At 44.3% G+C, this 21,626-nt stretch overlaps 1 protein-coding gene across 1 annotated transcript in view; it reads right to left on the bottom strand.

The window, feature by feature from the left end:
• The window catches only part of ADAM12 (ADAM metallopeptidase domain 12), a 636,998-nt gene that overhangs the window by 105,639 nt on the left and 509,733 nt on the right, over positions 1–21,626 (bottom strand). The window contains exon 14 of the mRNA XM_069753950.1: positions 13,054–13,249. Within this exon, the coding sequence (XP_069610051.1) occupies positions 13,054–13,249 (196 nt within the window). The remainder of the gene's footprint in view (positions 1–13,053; positions 13,250–21,626) is intronic.

Raw genomic sequence — 21,626 nt, 5'->3', positions numbered from 1 at the left:
GTTATCTCTGGAGCCCTGCAGACCAACCCCTACCTGCTGACATCCCCGGTGTCTCTTCTAAATAGTAGACCCGGTAAAATGCCTTAAGCGCTTCACGCCGCAACGGTGAGGTTGTGCCGGGCAAACATATCAGAAAATGCGCTGAGTATTTCGGCAGGTAGGAGGTGGTTCACAGGACTCTCTCAGCTCGAGCGGTGATCCAGCTTTTTCATTCCCGACTAATTTTCCATGGATGCTATCTCAGCCTGGACGGCAGTTAGAGTCATGGTTGTGTTCTTGTCTGAAAGATTCTTGATTTTAAAATGATCCCATGATCGTTGACCCTAACTGAGATACAGCCAGCTGAAGTGTTATCCCACTCCTTCTGTCATCAATCAGTAGGAATCATGGAGAAGAAGAGCATTTTTGAGCCTACAGACTGTAGGGACAGGAGGAGAATCTATGATGTGTGATCCGTCTGTCCCTGTATTAGACTAAGGCCATGTTCACACCATCCTTTTTTTAATGCGGAATCGCCGTGATTTTCCTGCTGCGGGTCCGCAGCTGTTTTCCATGCAGGGTACATTACAATGTACCCTATGGAAAACAGGAACTGCTGTGCCCACATTGCGGAAAATCGCGAAAAAAGCTGCGCTGAATAGCCGCGGTAAAAAAGAAGTACCATGTCACTTCTTTTTGCGGAACTGCAGCGGTTCTGCACCCATAGACCTCCATTGTGAGGTCAAACCCGCAGTAAAACCAGCAGATGAAAAAAATATCTGCGGGTTTTCTGCGGTTTGTGGTGCAGAACCGCTGCAGTGTGGCTGCCCCCCCGTGCCCCAATCCCACCCTCCCATGCTCCGATGCCACCCCGTGCTCCGATGCCCCCCCCCCCGTGCCCTCATCTCCCCCCCCTTATACTTACCCGGCCTCCCGGTGTCCGTCCGGCCGTCTTCTCCCTGGGCGCCGCCATCTTGCAAAATGGCGGGCGCATGCGCAGTGCGCCCGCCGAATCTGCCGGCCGGCAGATTCGTTCCAAAGTGCATTTTGATCACTGAGATATAACCTATCTCAGTGATCAAAATAAAAAAAATAGTAAATGACCCCCCCCTCTTTGTCACCCCCATAGGTAGGGACAATAAAAAAATTAAGAATTTTTTTTTTCCACTAAGGTTAGAATAGGGGTAGGGTTAGGGGTAGGGTTAGGGGTAGGGTTAGGGTTAGGGGTAGGGTTAGGGTATTTTCAGCCATTTTAACCCTAAAAAATTCCTAGAAAACACACAGACTCTGCATAGAAAACTGCATAAAAAACGCAACAAAAAACGCATCAAAAAACGCACCAAAAAAGCACCAAAAAAGCACCAAAAAAAGGAGCTGCGTTTTCTGCCAAGAGCTGCGGTTTTTAGTCCTGAAAAAAAAGGAGGGAAATCAGGAACGTGTGAACATAGCCTTAGTCCTCACATTGATTTTTTATATCAATTTAAAACTTTTTTTTGTGTGTGACTGTTAAGTCCATAATATATGTAAAAATAAAGTACACTGTTTTAAAACAAATTGAGGCAGATTTGAAATGTGTTTTTACTGTAAAAAGAAAAGCTGCATCACAAAACCATGACAATTTATTGTCAAAATACTTCTTTTTTTTTAACAAGCTTTTTATATACTTAACATGCAAACAAAAAAGTGTTAAAATAATAATAAACCATCCTTGAAAACCCAGTCTTAGGGCGCATTTACACTGGACAATTATCGGAAACTAACATTCATAGGCACACTTGTTTTCCCAATCGGCCTGTCTAAACAGACTGACAATCACACACCGAAATAGCAAAATGATCCTTCTACGGCTGAAATGATTTTTAAGCTCGTTCTCGGCAGAACATCATCCTGTGAAAACGGGATACATGCTGCCGATAACATGGTGCTCTAGAAGTGCATTCAGATGGTGTAAATAGGATATCAATCAACTTGGCTTATATCTAGCCAATCACAATCATCATTTGGGGTGGGGTACCGCAGGGGTCGGTATTGGGACCTGTTCTCTTCAACATATTCATTAATGATCTGGTAGAAGGTTTACACAGTAAAATATCGATATTTGCAGATGATACAAAACTATGTAAAGCAGTTAATACAAGAGAAGATAGTATTCTGCTACAGATGGATCTGGATAAGTTGGAAACTTGGGCTGAAAGGTGGCAGATGAGGTTTAACAATGATAAATGTAAGGTTATACACATGGGAAGAGGGAATCAATATCACCATTACACACTGAACGGGAAACCACTGGGTAAATCTGACAGGGAGAAGGACTTGGGGATCCTAGTTAATGATAAACTTACCTGGAGCAGCCAGTGCCAGGCAGCAGCTGCCAAGGCAAACAGGATCATGGGGTGCATTAAAAGAGGTCTGGATACACATGATGAGAGCATTATACTGCCTCTGTACAAATCCCTAGTTAGACCGCACATGGAGTACTGTGTCCAGTTTTGGGCACCGGTGCTCAGGAAGGATATAATGGAACTAGAGAGAGTACAAAGGAGGGCAACAAAATTAATAAAGGGGATGGGAGAACTACAATACCCAGATAGATTAGCGAAATTAGGATTATTTAGTCTAGAAAAAAGACGACTGAGGGGCGATCTAATAACAATGCATAAGTATATAAGGGGACAATACAAATATCTCGCTGAGGATCTGTTTATACCAAGGAAGGTGACGGGCACAAGGGGGCATTCTTTGCGTCTGGAGGAGAGAAGGTTTTTCCACCAACATAGAAGAGGATTCTTTACTGTTAGGGCAGTGAGAATCTGGAATTGCTTGCCTGAGGAGGTGGTGATGGCGAACTCAGTCGAGGGGTTCAAGAGAGGCCTGGATGTCTTCCTGGAGCAGAACAATATTGTATCATACAATTATTAGGTTCTGTAGAAGGACGTAGATCTGGGTATTTATTATGATGGAATATAGGCTGAACTGGATGGACAAATGTCTTTTTTCGGCCTTACTAACTATGTTACTATGTTACTATGTTACTATTTAACGGCCCCATTTAGTCTGCCTAAATGCAGCTTCAAGGAACTAAATAGAAACCAAATTGGCCAAAATGGTGGTACGGGGACAGATCATTTGGTAATATGAGGCCTTGAAATTTTTGATGGCAGCGCTGGTCATAGTGATTGTTAATTAACACCCGAGTCACCCTTGAATATATTTCTCCTTTGGCCCACAAAGCACAAATACCCATGACTATTTCTAGGTTCGTTTTGGATTACCTACCTACAGAAATGAAAGGAGCTGCCCACCGTAAATGTTCATTATGTCACAGAGAGGGGAGCGGAACCGTGCCATCGATTCTGACCAGAGCCATGGCTAGGGAGGGGGCGGTGATTGAGTGCCTCCATTAAAAAAATAATTATACACTCTAAGTGCTACTTTAAAATGTAAGAGTGCCTCTTTTAAAAAGTTACTATGGTGCCCTCTTAGAATTGATTATGCCTCCATATAAAGTGATAATGCCGCTTTAAAATGTTAGAATCTCTTTAAGATACTATAGTCTCCTTTAATGTCCTATTAAAAAGTAATAATGGCCCTGTTAAAAATAACTAGGCCCTCTTAAAATTAATTATGCCCCCTTTGTGCTCAATATATAATTAAAATGATCGTTTTTGTGCACCAGTAAAAAAAAAATACTCTCCTAATCTGGATCCCCTGACATGTGAAGCCTCTTCTGTAGTTACCGGCTAAGCGTGGGCGGTGCAGTGCAGTGATGTCATTGTACCACCTACGCAGGGACATTGATGTCCGAATATGGCACTAGCTTCCTGTACGCCGCAGGACTGAAAATGAAAAATGGTAGGACGAGGCGAGTGAACACTTCTGTACCATCAGCTTCACTTGTATCGGGAGGATGCAGATGCAAATGAAGGGATACTGGAGACTAGGTGGGCCTCGTGCCCCCATCAGCTAGGTTACTGATTCTGACGAACAGGACCCCACAAAGACTACAATAGTGGTGAGGGAGCCTGGAATACTGGAATCTGCCAGGAACTGCATGTGAAGGCCATGTTGCACATTTTGTGATGTGACCAGGGAACTTCAGGTTATTCCTCGGCTTCTGCTAATTACAAAATGTAATTAATTCTAATTATAACATGGGGATTGACCTCAGGGGTAACAGGAAACATCTGTCAGGCCGTGATGTTACTGTAGGAAGTGATCGCTGGTTACATCATCACTGGTAAATAAGGACGTGTTTATCAGGAGCTGTGAATGAACGGCGCAGAGCCCACTGATAAAACGTTCATTCAGCGCCATTTCCTCAGGAAGTTTTCCACTCAGGAAGCTCAGAGTTAAACATGTTTTCCAGCATCTACGATCCTGACCTGACGCTGCCGCGTGTCAGTCCAACTGGGATAATTAATGGTAAGATTCTTCGCTAGGCTTCTTCTTCTCCAGTCCTCCGGCACTGTCTATTGTACAATTCTGCATTTTCCAGAGCACTTTCCATATCTTATCTTGCTCCATGAATACAGTACCAGAGAATTTTTTGTTTCAACATTTTTTCATAAAGATTTGCAGACTGGAAAAATTGGATATTTATTTATTTTTGCATGGAAATTTATCTGAAGAGCTTAGTCTTCATCGGCCAATTTCACACAAGCGCACATCGGTGCCCTATTATGGATGCAAGTCCCAATCCAACTGCAAAGTGCCAGCATATTAATCAGGGACCCGCCATTGGGATTCGACTTGCGGCTCTAATACCGGTGCATTGAGGAACTCATGTTACACTCATGTGAACTGGAAGTTCTCTTTTGCACTGTAACTTCTTGTTTCGGTGCTCTATCATAAAAAACGAAAATGATGGAGTGCTGGATCCGTCACATGATGGGCATAAACATCGCCCGACTGACCTCATTGACTTATTATGACTTATTATGGAGCCCATTAAGATCTGTCATGGTGTCCACCATTTTCCTGGAAAAAGTAGTGCCCCTTATTAGGCTGGGTTCACATTGCGTTAATGGCAATGCGCTGACGGCATCCGTTACATAGCGGCACTAACGCTATGTAACGGATTGACATGCGTTAGCGATGCGCTACATAATTGCAGTCAATGGGCGCGCTAACGCATGTCATTTTTTTACTGTAACCTTTTTTCCTTCCAAAGAGAGCAAAAAGGTCACACGTGTTGCAAAAATTGCTTCACAGTTTCTGGCTTACATAAAATCACTCTGATGGTAACTGGATTACTTTTGCGACAAATTTAATGACTTTTCAAAAAGAAAAAAAATCGCAATTGATGAATAGGCCGAAAACATGAAAATCTAAAACCATCTCCATACTCGCAAATTGAAAAAAAAAAGAGACAAAAAAAAACAGGCGAACACATAAAAAAGATGCACATTGAAAGATGAATATGGCGCAAACAAAAAAAAAGGCGCAAAGCACTAAAAACTCAACAAAAAACAGGCACAAGTGAACTCATTAAGCAGGCCCTTTAAGGTTTTCTTTTTAACTCTGTATTGTTGTTTTCCTCCTGGAAATGTACAAATATATTGATAACAGCTAGTCTAACAATGTTCAATTAGTACCGACAGCATGGTAACATCTAGGACACACCGGATGCGGAGAATGCTAACACTAATATTGTCAATTTATTCCTACATTTCCAGGATGAAAAACAGAAGTCTGTCCTAAAAATGTCTGGCTCATCTCCAGAATGGTCATTTTATAAGTAATGCAATTATGTATCAGAACAGACTTGTCAAAAAAGCTGACAGCTCCTCTTCCGAAGGTTCCCCCGTGATCTTCTCAGCTGTGAAGGGAAGACATCTATACAAACGAGAAGGACAAGAGTCTCGAGCACAGTTAGTGCTCCTGGTTTCCACATAGGACCTTCATTTTTCTAATCTTCATGTTTGCTACTTAGAGTGCTGCTTGTTATGAAAGGCAATTCAGAATCACAATGGACATGGAGGTCAGAGCACATACAGTGAACTGACAATAACCCAAAATAATTGAACGAGCTCTGAGACGTGGGAACTCTGCAGACCGCAATCCCTAAGCCTATCAAACCACACTAAAGGTAGCCGTGGAGCGCTCCTGACCAGAACCTAGGCGCCTCGTCACAGCCTGAGAAACTAGCTAATCCTGAAGATAGAAAAATAAGCCTACTTTGCCTCAGAGAAATTCCCCAAAGGAAAAGGCAGCCCCCCACATATAATGACTGTGAGTAAGATGAAAACACAAACATAGAGATGAAACAGATTTAGCAAAGTGAGGCCCGACTAGCTGAACAGAACGAGGATAGGGAAGATAACTTTGCGGTCAGCACAAAAACCTATAAAAAACCACGCAGAGGGGACAAAAAGACCCTCCGCACCGACTAACGGTACGGAGGTGGTCCCTCTGCGTCTCAGAGCTTCCAGCAGGCGAGAAAAACCAATAAAGCAAGCTGGACAGAAAAATAGCAACAAAATAACATAAGCAAAACTTAGCTTTGCAGAGCAGCAGGCCACAGGAATGATCCAGGGAAAAAACAAGTCCCACACTGAAACATTGACAGGAAGCATAGATCAAAGCATCAGGTGGAGTTAAGTAGAGAAGAAGCTAACGAGCTCACCAGATCACCTGAGGGAGGAAACTCAGAAGCTGCAGTACCACTTTCCTCCACAAACGGAAGATCCCAGAGAGAATCAGCCGAAGTACCACTTGTGACCACAGGAGTGAACTCTGCCACAGAATTCACAACAGTACCCCCCTCTTGAGGAGGGGTCACCGAACCCTCACCAGAGCCCCCAGGCCGACCAGGATGAGCCACATGAAAGGCACGAACAAGATCGGGAGCATGGACATCAGAGGCAAAAACCCAGGAATTATCCTCCTGAGCATAACCCTTCCATTTAACCAGATACTGGAGTTTCCGTCTTGAAACACGAGAATCCAAAATCTTCTCCACAATATACTCCAATTCCCCCTCCACCAAAACCGGGGCAGGAGGCTCAACAGATGGAACCATAGGTGCCACGTATCTCCGCAACAATGACCTATGGAATACGTTATGTATGGAAAAAGAATCTGGAAGGGTCAGACGAAAAGACACAGGATTAAGAACCTCAGAAAACCTATACGGACCAATAAAACGAGGTTTAAACTTAGGAGAGGAAACCTTCATAGGAATATGACGAGAAGATAACCAAACCAGATCCCCAACACGAAGTCGGGGACCCACACGGCGTCTGCGATTAGCGAAAAGTTGAGCCTTCTCCTGGGAAAAGGTCAAATTGTCCACTACCTGAGTACAAATCTGCTGCAACCTGTCCACCACAGTATCCACACCAGGACAGTCCAAAGACTCAACCTGTCCAGAAGAGAAACGAGGATGGAACCCAGAATTGCAGAAAAACGGCGAAACCAAGGTAGCCGAGCTGGCCCGATTATTAAGGGCGAACTCAGCCAAAGGCAAAAAGGACACCCAGTCATCCTGATCAGCAGAAACAAAGCACCTCAGATATGTTTCCAAGGTCTGATTGGTTCGCTCGGTCTGGCCATTAGTCTGAGGATGGAAAGCCGAGGAAAAAGACAAGTCAATGCCCATCCTACCACAAAAGGCTCGCCAAAACCTCGAAACAAACTGGGAACCTCTGTCAGAAACAATATTCTCTGGAATGCCATGCAAACGAACCACATGCTGGAAGAACAAAGGCACCAAATCAGAGGAGGAAGGCAATTTAGACAAGGGTACCAGATGGACCATCTTAGAAAAGCGATCACAGACCACCCAAATGACTGACATCTTTTGAGAAACGGGAAGGTCAGAAATAAAATCCATAGAGATATGTGTCCAAGGCCTCTTCGGGACCGGCAAGGGCAAAAGCAACCCACTGGCACGAGAACAGCAGGGCTTAGCCCGAGCACAAATCCCACAGGACTGCACAAAAGCACGCACATCCCGCGACAGAGAGGGCCACCAAAAGGATCTAGCCACTAACTCTCTGGTACCAAAGATTCCAGGATGACCAGCCAACACTGAACAATGAAGTTCAGAGATAACTCTATTCGTCCACCTATCAGGGACAAACAGTTTCTCCGCTGGGCAACGATCAGGTTTATTAGCCTGAAATTTTTGCAGCACCCGCCGCAAATCAGGGGAGATGGCAGACACAATTACTCCTTCCTTGAGGATACCCGCCGGCTCAGATAAACCCGGAGAGTCGGGTACAAAACTCCTAGACAGAGCATCCGCCTTCACATTTTTAGAGCCCGGAAGGTACAAAATCACAAAGTCAAAACGGGCAAAAAACAACGACCAACGAGCTTGTCTAGGATTCAAGCGCTTGGCAGACTCGAGATAAGTCAAGTTCTTATGATCAGTCAATACCACCACGCGATGCTTAGCTCCTTCAAGCCAATGACGCCACTCCTCGAATGCCCACTTCATGGCCAGCAACTCTCGGTTGCCCACATCATAATTACGCTCAGCAGGCGAAAACTTCCTGGAAAAGAAAGCGCATGGTTTCATCACTGAGCAACCAGAACCTCTCTGCGACAAAACAGCCCCTGCTCCAATCTCAGAAGCATCAACCTCGACCTGGAACGGAAGAGAAACATCTGGCTGACACAACACAGGGGCAGAAGAAAAACGATGCTTCAACTCTTGAAAAGCTTCCACAGCAGCAGAAGACCAATTGACCACATCAGCACCCTTCTTGGTCAAATCGGTCAATGGTTTAGCAATACTAGAAAAATTGCAGATGAAGCGACGATAAAAATTAGCAAAGCCCAGGAACTTTTGCAGACTTTTCAGAGATGTCGGCTGAGTCCAATCATGGATGGCTTGGACCTTAACAGGATCCATCTCGATAGTAGAAGGGGAAAAGATGAACCCCAAAAATGAAACCTTCTGCACACCAAAGAGACACTTTGATCCCTTCACAAACAAAGAATTAGCACGCAGGACCTGAAAAACCGTTCTGACCTGCTTCACATGAGACTCCCAATCATCCGAGAAGATCAAAATGTCATCCAAGTACACAATCAGGAATTTATCCAGGTACTCTCGGAAGATGTCATGCATAAAGGACTAAAACACTGATGGAGCATTGGCAAGTCCGAACAGCATCACGAGATACTCAAAATGACCCTCGGGCGTATTAAATGCAGTTTTCCATTCATCACCTTGCTTAATTCGCACCAGATTATACGCACCACAAAGATCTATCTTTGTGAACCAACTAGCCCCCTTAATCCAAGCAAACAGATCAGATAACAATGGCAAGGGGTACTGAAATTTAACCGTGATCTTATTAAGAAGGCGGTAATCAATACAAGGTCTCAGCGAACCATCCTTCTTGGCTACAAAAAAGAACCCTGCTCCTAATGGCGACGATGACGGGCGAATATGCCCCTTCTCCAGGGATTCCTTCACATAACTGCGCATAGCGGTGTGCTCAGGCACGGACAAATTAAACAATCGACCTTTTGGGAATTTACTACCAGGAATCAAATTGATAGCACAATCACAATCCCTATGCGGAGGTAGGGTATTGGACTTGGGCTCATCAAATACATCCCGGTAATCAGACAAGAACTCTGGGACCTCAGAAGGAGTGGATGACGAAATTGACAGAAATGGAACATCACCATGTACCCCCTGACAACCCCAGCTGGAGACCGACATGGATTTCCAATCTAATACTGGATTATGGGCTTGTAGCCATGGCAACCCCAACATGACCACATCATGCAGATTATGCAACACCAGAAAGCGAATAACCTCCTGATGTGCAGGAGCCATGCACATGGTCAGCTGGGTCCAGTATTGAGGCTTATTCTTGGCCAAAGGCGTAGCATCAATTCCTCTCAATGGAATAGGACACTGCAAGGGCTCCAAGAAAAACCCACAACGCTTAGCATATTCCAAGTCCATCAAATTCAGGGCAGCGCCTGAATCCACAAATGCCATGACAGAATATGATGACAAAGAGCAGATCAAGGTAACTGACAGAAGAAATTTTGACTGTACAGTACCAATGGTGGCAGACCTAGCGAACCGCTTAGTGCGCTTAGGACAATCAGAGATAGCATGAGTGGAATTACCACAGTAGAAACACAGACCATTCAGACGTCTATGTTCTTGCCGTTCAACTCTGGTCAAGGTCCTATCACACTGCATAGGCTCAGGTTTAAGCTCAGGTAATACCGCCAAATGGTGCACAGGTTTACGCTCACGCAAGCGTCGACCGATCTGAATGGCCAAAGACATAGACTCATTCAAACCAGCAGGCATAGGAAATCCCACCATGACATCCTTAAGGGCTTCAGAGAGACCCTTTCTGAATATTGCTGCCAGCGCAGATTCATTCCATTGAGTGAGCACTGACCACTTTCTAAATTTCTGACAATATACCTCTATCTCATCCTGAGCCTGACAAAGAGCCAGCAAATTTTTTTCTGCCTGATCCACTGAATTAGGCTCATCGTACAGCAAGTCAAGCGCCAGGAAAAACGCATCGATATTACTCAATGCAGGATCTCCTGACGCAAGAGAAAACGCCCAGTCCTGAGGGTCGCCGCGCAAAAAAGAAATGACGATCCTAACCTGTTGAATTGGGTCACCAGAAGAGCGAGGTTTCAAAGCCAGAAATAGTTTACAATTATTTTTGAAACTCAGAAATTTAGTTCTATCTCCAAAAAAACAAATCTGGAGTAGGAATTCTCGGTTCAAGCAAAGAATTCTGGACCACAAAATCTTGAATATTTTGAACTCTTGCCGTGAGCTGATCCACACATGAAGACAGACCTTTAATGTCCATTGCTACACCTGTGTCCTGAACCACCCAAATGTCTAGGGGAAAAAAAGGACAAAACACAGTGCAAAGAAAAAAAAATGGTCTCAGAACTTCTTTTTCCCTCTATTGAGAATCATTAGCACTTTTGGCTTCCTGTACTGTTATGAAAGGCAATTCAGAATCACAATGGACATGGAGGTCAGAGCACATACAGTGAACTGACAATAACCCAAAATAATAGAACGAGCTCTGAGACGTGGGAACTCTGCAGACCGCAATCCCTAAGCCTATCAAACCACACTAAAGGTAGCCGTGGAGCGCTCCTGACCAGAACCTAGGCGCCTCGTCACAGCCTGAGAAACTAGCTAATCCTGAAGATAGAAAAATAAGCCTACCTTGCCTCAGAGAAATTCCCCAAAGGAAAAGGCAGCCCCCCACATAAAATGACTGTGAGTAAGATGAAAACACAAACATAGAGATGAAACAGATTTAGCAAAGTGAGGCCCGACTAGCTGAACAGAACGAGGATAGGGAAGATAACTTTGCGGTCAGCACAAAAACCTTTAAAAAACCACGCAGAGGGGACAAAAAGACCCTCCGCACCGACTAACGGTACGGAGGTGGTCCCTCTGCGTCTCAGAGCTTCCAGCAGGCGAGAAAAACCAATAAAGCAAGCTGGACAGAAAAATAGCAACAAAATAACATAAGCAAAACTTAGCTTTGCAGAGCAGCAGGCCACAGGAATGATCCAGGGAAAAAACAAGTCCCACACTGAAACATTGACAGGAAGCATAGATCAAACCATCAGGTGGAGTTAAGTAGAGAAGAAGCTAACGAGCTCACCAGATCACCTGAGGGAGGAAACTCAGAAGCTGCAGTACCACTTTCCTCCACAAACGGAAGATCCCAGAGAGAATCAGCCGAAGTACCACTTGTGACCACAGGAGTGAACTCTGCCACAGAATTTACAACAGCTGCTGTCCTGAGACATTGGCATTTATAGGATATTCATGAGTGGTTTAAATGGTAGGGGACATAGACTGCCCGGTATTCAGCCTCTTAAACTCTGGTTGGTTGGTGGTTCAAATTGAGCAGTCATCAACTATCACTTTAGAAGCCCAAAACTCTTGTCCCACCACCCTAAAAAGGTTGGCCTACAACTCATAACTTACAGTTAAAAGGAACATGTCAATAAGATCAACCCTACAAATATTGGCATTCCGGTATTTGAAAACAAAATTTATTGGCACCTTTATGTCATCTGTCTGTTGCTGCATTCCCAAGAAATCAGAGATTTGCATATGCAAATGAGGCGTAGAGTACTTTCCAAGCCTCTGACTTACCATGTTGTTTCCCTGCCCAACACTTGCCTATTTAGGTTGATTGATAGCTCGCTGTCTGATTTCCTTTTCATGACGCTTGATGTCACACAGACAGTGAGCTATCAAGCAAGTTAAAGAGGTTGGTGCTGGGTGGGAAAAAAAAACAACCTTAGGAGGTAGAGGCTTGGGAAATACTCTGTCATATCCAAATCACTTAACACATCGTTTGTATATTTATAAAAAAACACTAATTACTTAGGAACGCGGCAACAGATAAAAAATATAAAGAAGTTGGTGCATTTAGCTTTTAAAGACTTCCATGTATGTGTTTTGGGGATGTTGATCTTATTGATTGACTCTATTTGAAAGGCTTGTGTTTCATAACAGGCAACCTTTTTCTAAATATGGCTACTGGAATTTTGTCGCCGGAAGTCTTATCTGTCATGATTAAATACTTAACTCAATTCTCCTCTTGTTCCTGGCTTTCCCCTTATATTATGTCCATATGTCCTGACATGGCACATGAATGAGGTTGTCTTACAAGACAACCCTTAAAGGGATCAGAGTGGAGGGATGCCCAGTGCTCAGTAATGGGGTAGGTGGTACCCTGCAATGTTGGAATAATCCCAAAAGAGTGTAGTAAAAACTTCTGTTTTTCACTTAACTGGAAGGAAGGAGGATCGAGTCCTTGAAGACCTCCACTATTTAGATATACTTTTCGATCAGGAGTGGTACTGTTTCATGAAAAATGCTTCCTGATGTGGCCTATCTGGATGGAGATGGAGCAGTTTGACATTTTTGATCCCAGTTATGGAGAACTAGACCAAGTCTATAATGATATTACTGTAATGTGCCCACTGTTTACAATTCTAGAATTTCCTGATAGAAGTAACTAGTGTCAACTGGTTAGATGAATACAAAAAGTAAAAAAAAAGTTTCCGTTAAAGGTGCACACCTACCTTGACCCCACAGTGTGACACATTGCTGCTCATGGGTCTGACACATGCCACTATAGCAGTATCCGTCGAGGGTGTAACAAGGGTGGCCATCGTGCAGATAGACGTTAGCCGGGCAGTGTGCGCTGCTTCCTGTGCAGAACTCCGGTAGATCACAAAAGTTACTGGCGTCTCGGCATGAAGTCCCTGCTGGTTTAAGCTGAGAAATAAGTAGTTCAATGTTAGTTAATGTTTCTATGACTTATAGGATTCAAAGTGACCTATAATCACATAATGACATATGAACAACCTTTGAAATGAATTGAGTTGAATTGATTTACTCCAGGAGTGACATCTTACGTGTTCATCCAACTGAATCCAATATCAACAACTGACTCATTTGTGGCAACCTCTATCTTGCCTAAAGCCCCACATTTTTATTTTTAATGGCTTTGGGCTTGGTCTTGAGCCATGTTGACTTGATTGATGGACGATCTGTAGGATGATCGATCTTGTGCAAGCCTAGATAGGTCCACCAGGGTCTTCTCTGCCATTATCTTGATAGTATCAAGCCATCGGGTTGCCGATCTTTCACTCCGCCTTGCTCCTTCTATTCTTCCACCCATAATGTCCATCTCCAGTGATTGCTCTCTTTGTATGATGTGTCCAAAGTAGACAAGTCGTAGCTTGGTGATCCTTGCTTCAAGTGACATGTCTGGCTAGATTTGTTCTAAAATTGATCTGTTTGTTCTTCTTCTCTTCCAATGTATTGATTGAATCCTTCTCCAGCTGCCGTGGCTTATCTCTTAGAGAGCAAAACGATTATCTGTCCAAAATCGGACATGCTGGATACTTATCTTCCCAGACATCTACTGTTGGAGCTATACACACTAGATTTTTGGCCGAACTCATCGATATCGATAATGTGTATGGGGCCATACAGATAATGCACATGGCAGTGCCTGTACAGTGGTACACCAAGCTTCTGTTGTGCTGTTATATGTGCCTGTATAGGATTATACATCAGCTCCAAGGTTAATTAATACAATGCTAATAATGGAAAACTAAGAAATAATAAGAAATAAAAAATATACCATATATCATTTTAAAAATTTGACACTGGACATTTATGGCCCCAAATGCCTCCTAGCCCTAAGGGGTTAAAGTGATTAGAAAACACGTTGACATCAGCTTACTTCAATTTTTCAATATGTCATCTATTAATGCATTCTAGGAGAGAAAGTCATGATGGGGCATGATGCATTTGACATCCCTTTTGGATCAGTGAATGAATCCGTCATCGCGTGCGAATTAGCTTGATGCCCACAGACGTTTATATGAGGTTTTTTAAATCAAATCTCTAGCATCCAGTCTCTATAAGGCTTCTGTTATTTTTGCAGTCAAAATGCCGGAATCAAATGGAACCCATTATAAGTCATTGTAGTCTATCGAGTGCTGCTGGAAACAATATATAATGCAACGTTCCAGCACAATGCCGCGGCATCCTTTAAGGATGGAAACCACAACTTTGAGACTGTTTATGTTTCTGTCTTTGTTTTTTTCCCCGATACACATGAACCCTTGAGTTCTGTTCCTCTCCCTACTCCCCCATACACATGAATGCTTGGGTTCTGTTTCTGTCCCTACTCCCCCATACACATAAATGCTTGGGTTCTGTTCCTCTCCCTAGTCCCCCATACACATGAACGCTTGGGTTCTGTTCCTCTCCTCACTCCCCCATACACATGAACCCTTGAGTTCTGTTCCTCTCCCTACTCCCCCATACACATGAATGCTTGGGTTCTGTTCCTGTCCCTACTCCACCATACACATAAATGCTTGGGTTCTGTTCCTCTCCCTACTCCCCCATACACATGAACGCTTGGGTTCTGTTCCTCTCCTCACTCCCCCATACACATGAACACTTGGGTTCTGTTCCTCTCCTCACTCCCCCATACACATGAACGCTTGAGTTCTGTTCCTCTCCCTACTCCACCATACACATGAACGCTTGGGTTCTGTTCTTCTCCCTACTCCCACATACACATGAACGCTTGGGTTCTGTTCTTCTCCCTACTCCCACATACACATGAACACTTGGGTTCTGTTCCTCTCCTCACTCCCCCATACACATGAACGCTTGAGTTCTGTTCCTCTCCCTACTCCACCATACACATGAACGCTTGAGTTCTGTTCCTCTCCCCACTCCACCATACACATGAACGCTTGGGTTCTGTTCTTCTCCCTACTCCCACATACACATGAACGCTTGGGTTCTGTTCCTTTCCCTACTCCCCTATACACATGAATGCTTGGGTTCTGTTCCTCTCTCCACTCCCCCATACACATGAACACTTGGGTTCTGTTCCTCTCCTCACTCCCCCATACACATGAATGCTTGGGTTCTGTTCCTCTACTCACTCCCCCATACACATGAACGCTTGGGTTCTTTTCTTCTCCTCACTCCCCCATGCATATGAACACTTGGGTTCTGTTCCTTTCCCTACTCCCCCATACACAGAAACACTTGGGTTCTGTTCCTTTCCCTACTCCCCCATACGCATGAACACTTGGGTTCTGTTCCTTTCCCTACTCCCCCATACGCATGAACACTTGGGTTCTGTTCCTCTCCCTACTCCTCCATACACATGAACGCCTGGGTTCTGTTCCTCTCCCTACTCCCCCATACACATGAACGCTTGGGTTCTGTTCTTCTCCTCACTCCCCCATACACATGAACGCTTGGGTTCTTTTCTTCTCCTCACTCCCCCATGCATATGAACGCTTGGGTTCTGTTCCTTTCCCTACTCCCCATACACATGAACGCTTGGGTTCTGTTCCTTTCCCTACTCCCCCATACACATGAACGCTTGGGTTCTGTTCCTCTCCCTACTCCTCCATACACATGAATGCTCGGCTCTTGTGTTCCTCTCCAAATGCCCCCATACACATAAACGCTTAGCTCATGTGTTCCTCTGTTGATTCCTCCATAACCATGAACTCTTGGCTCATGTGTTCCTAACCGGACTCCCGCATACAAATGAATGCTCATCTCATATTTTTTTTCTTCTGATTCCCTCCATATACAGTGGGGCAAAAAAGTATTTAGTCAGTCAGCAATAGTGCAAGTTTCACCACTTAAAAAGATGAGAGGCGTCTGTAACTTACATCATAGGTAGACCTCAACTATGGGAGACAAACTGAGAAAAAAAAATCCAGAAAATCACATTGTCTGTTTTTTTAACATTTTATTTGCATATTATGGTGGAAAATAAGTATTTGGTCAGAAACAAAATTTCATCTCAATACTTTGTAATATATCCTTTGTTGGCAATGACAGAGGTCAAACGTTTTCTGTAAGTCTTCACAAGGTTCCCACACACTGTTGTTGGTATGTTGGCCCATTCCTCCATGCAGATCTCCTCTAGAGCAGTGGTGTTTTTGGCTTTTCGCTTGGCAACACAGACTTTCAACTCCCTCCAAAGGTTTTCTATAGGGTTGAGATCTGGAGACTGGCTAGGCCACTCCAGGACCTTGAAATGCTTCTTACGAAGCCACTCCTTTGTTGCCCTGGTGGTGTGCTTTGGATCATTGTCATGTTGAAAGACCCAGCCACGTTTCATCTTCAATGCCCTTGCTGATGGAAGGAGGTTTGCACTCAAAATCTCATGATACATGGCTCCATTTATTCTTTCATGTACCCGGATCAGTCGTCCTGGCCCCTTTGCAGAGAAACAGCCCCAAAGCATGATGTTTCCACCACCATGCTTTACAGTAGGTATGGTGTTTGATGGATGCAACTCAGTATTCTTTTTCCTCCAAACACGACAAGTTGTGTTTCTACCAAACAGTTCCAGTTTGGTTTCATAAGGCCATAGGACATTCTCCCAAAACTCCTCTGGATCATCCAAATGCTCTCTAGCAAACTTCAGATGGGCCCGGACATGTACTGGCTTAAGCAGTGGGACACGTCTGGCACTGCAGGATCTGAGTCCATGGTGGCGTAGTGTGTTACTTATGGTAGGCCCTGTTACATTGGTCCCAGCTCTCTGCAGTTCATTCACTAGGTCCCCCCGCGTGGTTCTGGGATTTTTGCTCACCGTTCTTGTGATCATTCTGACCCCACGGGGTGGGATTTTGCGTGGAGCCCCAGATCGAGGGAGATTATCAGTGGTCTTGTATGTCTTCCATTTTCTAATTATTGCTCCCACTGTTGATTTCTTCACTCCAAGCTGGTTGGCTATTGCAGATTCAGTCTTCCCAGCCTGGTGCAGGGCTACAATTTTGTTTCTGGTGTCCTTTGACAGCTCTTTGGTCTTCACCATAGTGGAGTTTGGAGTCAGACTGTTTGAGGGTGTGCACAGGTGTCTTTTTATACTGATAACAAGTTTAAACAGGTGCCATTATCACAGGTAATGAGTGGAGGAAAGAGGAGACTCTTAAAGAAGAAGTTACAGGTCTGTGAGAGCCAGAAATCTTGATTGTTTGTTTCTGACCAAATACTTATTTTCCACCATAATATGCAAATAAAATGTTAAAAAAACAGACAATGTGATTTTCTGGATTTTTTTTTCTCAGTTTGTCTCCCATAGTTGAGGTCTACCTATGATGTAAATTACAGACGCCTCTCATCTTTTTAAGTGGTGGAACTTGCACTATTGCTGACTGACTAAATACTTTTTTGCCCCACTGTACATGAACACTTGGCTTATGTTAATGAGTGTAAAGCGCTGCGGAATATGTTAGCGCTATATAAAAATAAAGATTATTATTATGTGTTCCTCTCTGGATACCCACATACACATGAACGCTCAACTCATCTGTACTTCTATGGACTCCCCCATAGATATGGATGCTCAGATCGTGTTCCTATCGCTAATCCCTCCGTACACATTAATGCTCAGCTCAAGTGTTCCTCTCCAGATTCCCCCATACACATGGATGCTCGGTTTATGTGTTAACCCCTGGACTCCCCCATACACATGACCGCTTGGCTCATGTGTTCTACTCCCGACTCCCTCCATATACATGAACGTTTGGCTTATGTGTTCCTCTCCCAACTCCCTCCATATACATGAACGATCAGCTTATGTGTTCCTCTCCCAACTCCCTCCATATACATGAACGATCCGCTTATGTGTTCCTCTCCCGACTCCCTCCATATACATGAACGTTCCGCTTATGTGTTCTTCTTCCAACTTCCTCTATATACATGAACGTTTGGCTTATGTGTTCATCTGCCAACTACCTCCATATACATGAACGATCCGCTTATGTGTTCCTCTCCCGACTCCCTCCATACACATGAACAATCAGCTTATGTGTTCCTCTCCCAACTCCCTCTATACACATGAACGATGAGCTTATGTGTTCCTCTCCCGACTCCCTCCATACACATGAATGATAAGCTTATGTGTTCGTCTCCCAACTCCCTCTATATACATGAATGATCAGCTTATGTGTTCCTCTCCCAACTCCCTCTATATACATGAACGATCAGCTTATGTGTTCCTCTCCCAACTCCCTCTATATACATGAACGATCAGCTTATGTGTTCCTCTCCCGACTCCCTCCATATACATGAACGATCAGCTTATGTGTTCCTCTCCCGACTCCCTCCATATACATGAACGATCAGCTTATGTGTTCCTCTCCCGACTCCCTTCATATATATAAACGATCAGCTTATGTGTTCCTCTCCCGACTCCCTCCATATACATGAACGATCAGCTTATGTGTTCCTCTCCCGACTCCCTCCACATACATGAACAATCAGCTTATGTGTTCCTCTCCCGACTCCCTCCATATACATGAACGATCAGCTTATGTGTTCCTCTCCCGACTCCCTTCATATACATAAATGATCAGCTTATGTGTTCCTCTCCCAACTCCCTCCATATACATGAACGATCCGCTTATGTGTTCCTCTCCCGACTCCCTCCATACACATGAACGATCAGCTTATGTGTTCCTCTCCCAACTCCCTCTATATACATGAATGATCAGCTTATGTGTTCCTCTCCCAACTCCCTCTATATACATGAACGATCAGCTTATGTGTTCCTCTCCCAACTCCCTCTATATACATGAATGATCAGCTTATGTGTTCCTCTCCCAACTCCCTCTATATACATGAACGATCAGCTTATGTGTTCCTCATCCAACTCCCTCCATATACATGAATGATCAGCTTATGTGTTCCTCTCCCAACTCCCTCTATATACATGAACGATCAGCTTATGTGTTCTGTTGTGAATTCTGTGGCAGAGTTCACTCCTGTGGTCACAAGTGGCACTTCGGCTGATTCTCTCTGGGATCTTCCGTTTGTGGAGGAAAGTGGTACTGCAGCTTCTGAGTTTCCTCCCTCAGGTGATCTGGTGAGCTCGTTAGCTTCTTCTCTACTTAACTCCACCTGATGCTTTGATCTATGCTTCCTGTCAATGTTTCAGTGTGGGACTTGTTTTTTTCCCTGGATCATTCCTGTGGCCTGCTGCTCTGCAAAGCTAAGTTTTACTTATGTTATTTTGTTGCTATTTTTCTGTCCAGCTTGCTTTTTTGTTTTTTTCGCCTGCTTGAAGCTCTGAGACGCAGAGGGACCACCTCCGTACCGTTAGTCGGTGCGGAGGGTCTTTTTGTCCCCTCTGCGTGGTTTTTTATAGGTTTTTGTGCTGACCGCAAAGTTATCTTCCCTATCCTCGTTCTGTTCAGCTAGTCGGGCCTCACTTTGCTAAATCTGTTTCATCTCTATGTTTGTGTTTTCATCTTACTCACAGTCATTATATGTGGGGGGCTGCCTTTTCCTTTGGGGAATTTCTCTGAGGCAAGGTAGGCTTATTTTTCTATCTTCAGGATTAGCTAGTTTCTCAGGCTGTGACGAGGCGCCTAGGTTCTGGTCAGGAGCGCTCCACGGCTACCTTTAGTGTGGTTTGATAGGCTTAGGGATTGCGGTCAGCAGAGTTCCCACGTCTCAGAGCTCGTTCTATTATTTTGGGTTATTGTCAGTTCACTGTATGTGCTCTGACCTCCATGTCCATTGTGATTCTGAATTGCCTTTCATAACAGTACAGGAAGCCAAAAGTGCTAATGATTCTCAATAGAGGGAAAAAAGAAGTTCTGAGACCATTTTTTTTCTTTGCACTGTGTTTTGTCTTTTTTTTCCCCTAGACATTTGGGTGGTTCAGGACACAGGTGTAGCAATGGACATTAAAGGTCTGTCTTCATGTGTGGATCAGCTCACGGCAAGAGTTCAAAATATTCAAGATTTTGTGGTCCAGAATTCTTTGCTTGAACCGAGAATTCCTATTCCAGATTTGTTTTTTGGAGATAGAACTAAATTTCTGAGTTTCAAAAATAATTGTAAATTATTTCTGGCTTTGAAACCTCGCTCTTCTGGTGACCCAATTCAACAGGTTAGGATCGTCATTTCTTTTTTGCGCGGCGACCCTCAGGACTGGGCGTTTTCTCTTGCGTCAGGAGATCCTGCATTGAGTAATATCGATGCGTTTTTTCTGGCGCTTGGGTTGCTGTACGATGAGTCTAATTCAGTGGATCAGGCAGAAAAAAATTTGCTGGCTCTTTGTCAGGCTCAGGATGAGATAGAGGTATATTGTCAGAAATTTAGAAAGTGGTCAGTGCTCACTCAATGGAATGAATCTGCGCTGGCAGCAATATTCAGAAAGGGTCTCTCTGAAGCCCTTAAGGATGTCATGGTGGGAATTCCTATGCCTGCTGGTTTGAATGAGTCTATGTCTTTGGCCATTCAGATCGGTCGACGCTTGCGTGAGCGTAAACCTGTGCACCATTTGGCGGTATTACCTGAGCTTAAACCTGAGCCTATGCAGTGTGATAGGACCTTGACCAGAGTTGAACGGCAAGAACATAGACGTCTGAATGGTCTGTGTTTCTACTGTGGTAATTCCACTCATGCTATCTCTGATTGTCCTAAGCGCACTAAGTGGTTCACTAGGTCTGCCACCATTGGTACTGTACAGTCAAAATTTCTTCTGTCCGTTACCTTGATCTGCTCTTTGTCATCATATTCTGTCATGGCATTTGTGGATTCAGGCGCTGCCCTGAATTTGATGGACTTGGAATATGCTAAGCGTTGTGGGTTTTTCTTGGAGCCCTTGCAGTGTCCTATTCCATTGAGAGGAATTGATGCTACGCCTTTGGCCAAGAATAAGCCTCAATACTGGACCCAGCTGACCATGTGCATGGCTCCTGCACATCAGGAGGTTATTCGCTTTCTGGTGTTGCATAATCTGCATGATGTGGTCGTGTTGGGGTTGCCATGGCTACAAGCCCATAATCCAGTATTAGATTGGAAATCCATGTCGGTCTCCAGCTTGGGTTGTCAGGGGGTACATGGTGATGTTCCATTTCTGTCAATTTCGTCATCCACTCCTTCTGAGGTCCCAGAGTTCTTGTCTGATTACCGGGATGTATTTGATGAGCCCAAGTCCAATACCCTACCTCCGCATAGGGATTGTGATTGTGCTATCAATTTGATTCCTGGTAGTAAATTCCCAAAAGGTCGATTGTTTAATTTGTCCGTGCCTGAGCACACCGCTATGCGCAGTTATGTGAAGGAATCCCTG

Source organism: Ranitomeya imitator, chromosome 2 (assembly GCF_032444005.1).
Source record: "Ranitomeya imitator isolate aRanImi1 chromosome 2, aRanImi1.pri, whole genome shotgun sequence".
NCBI classification, from domain to species: Eukaryota; Metazoa; Chordata; class Amphibia; order Anura; family Dendrobatidae; genus Ranitomeya; species Ranitomeya imitator.
The sequence above is the reverse complement of the archived record's forward strand: the minus strand, read 5'-3'. Positions and strand labels throughout refer to the sequence as shown.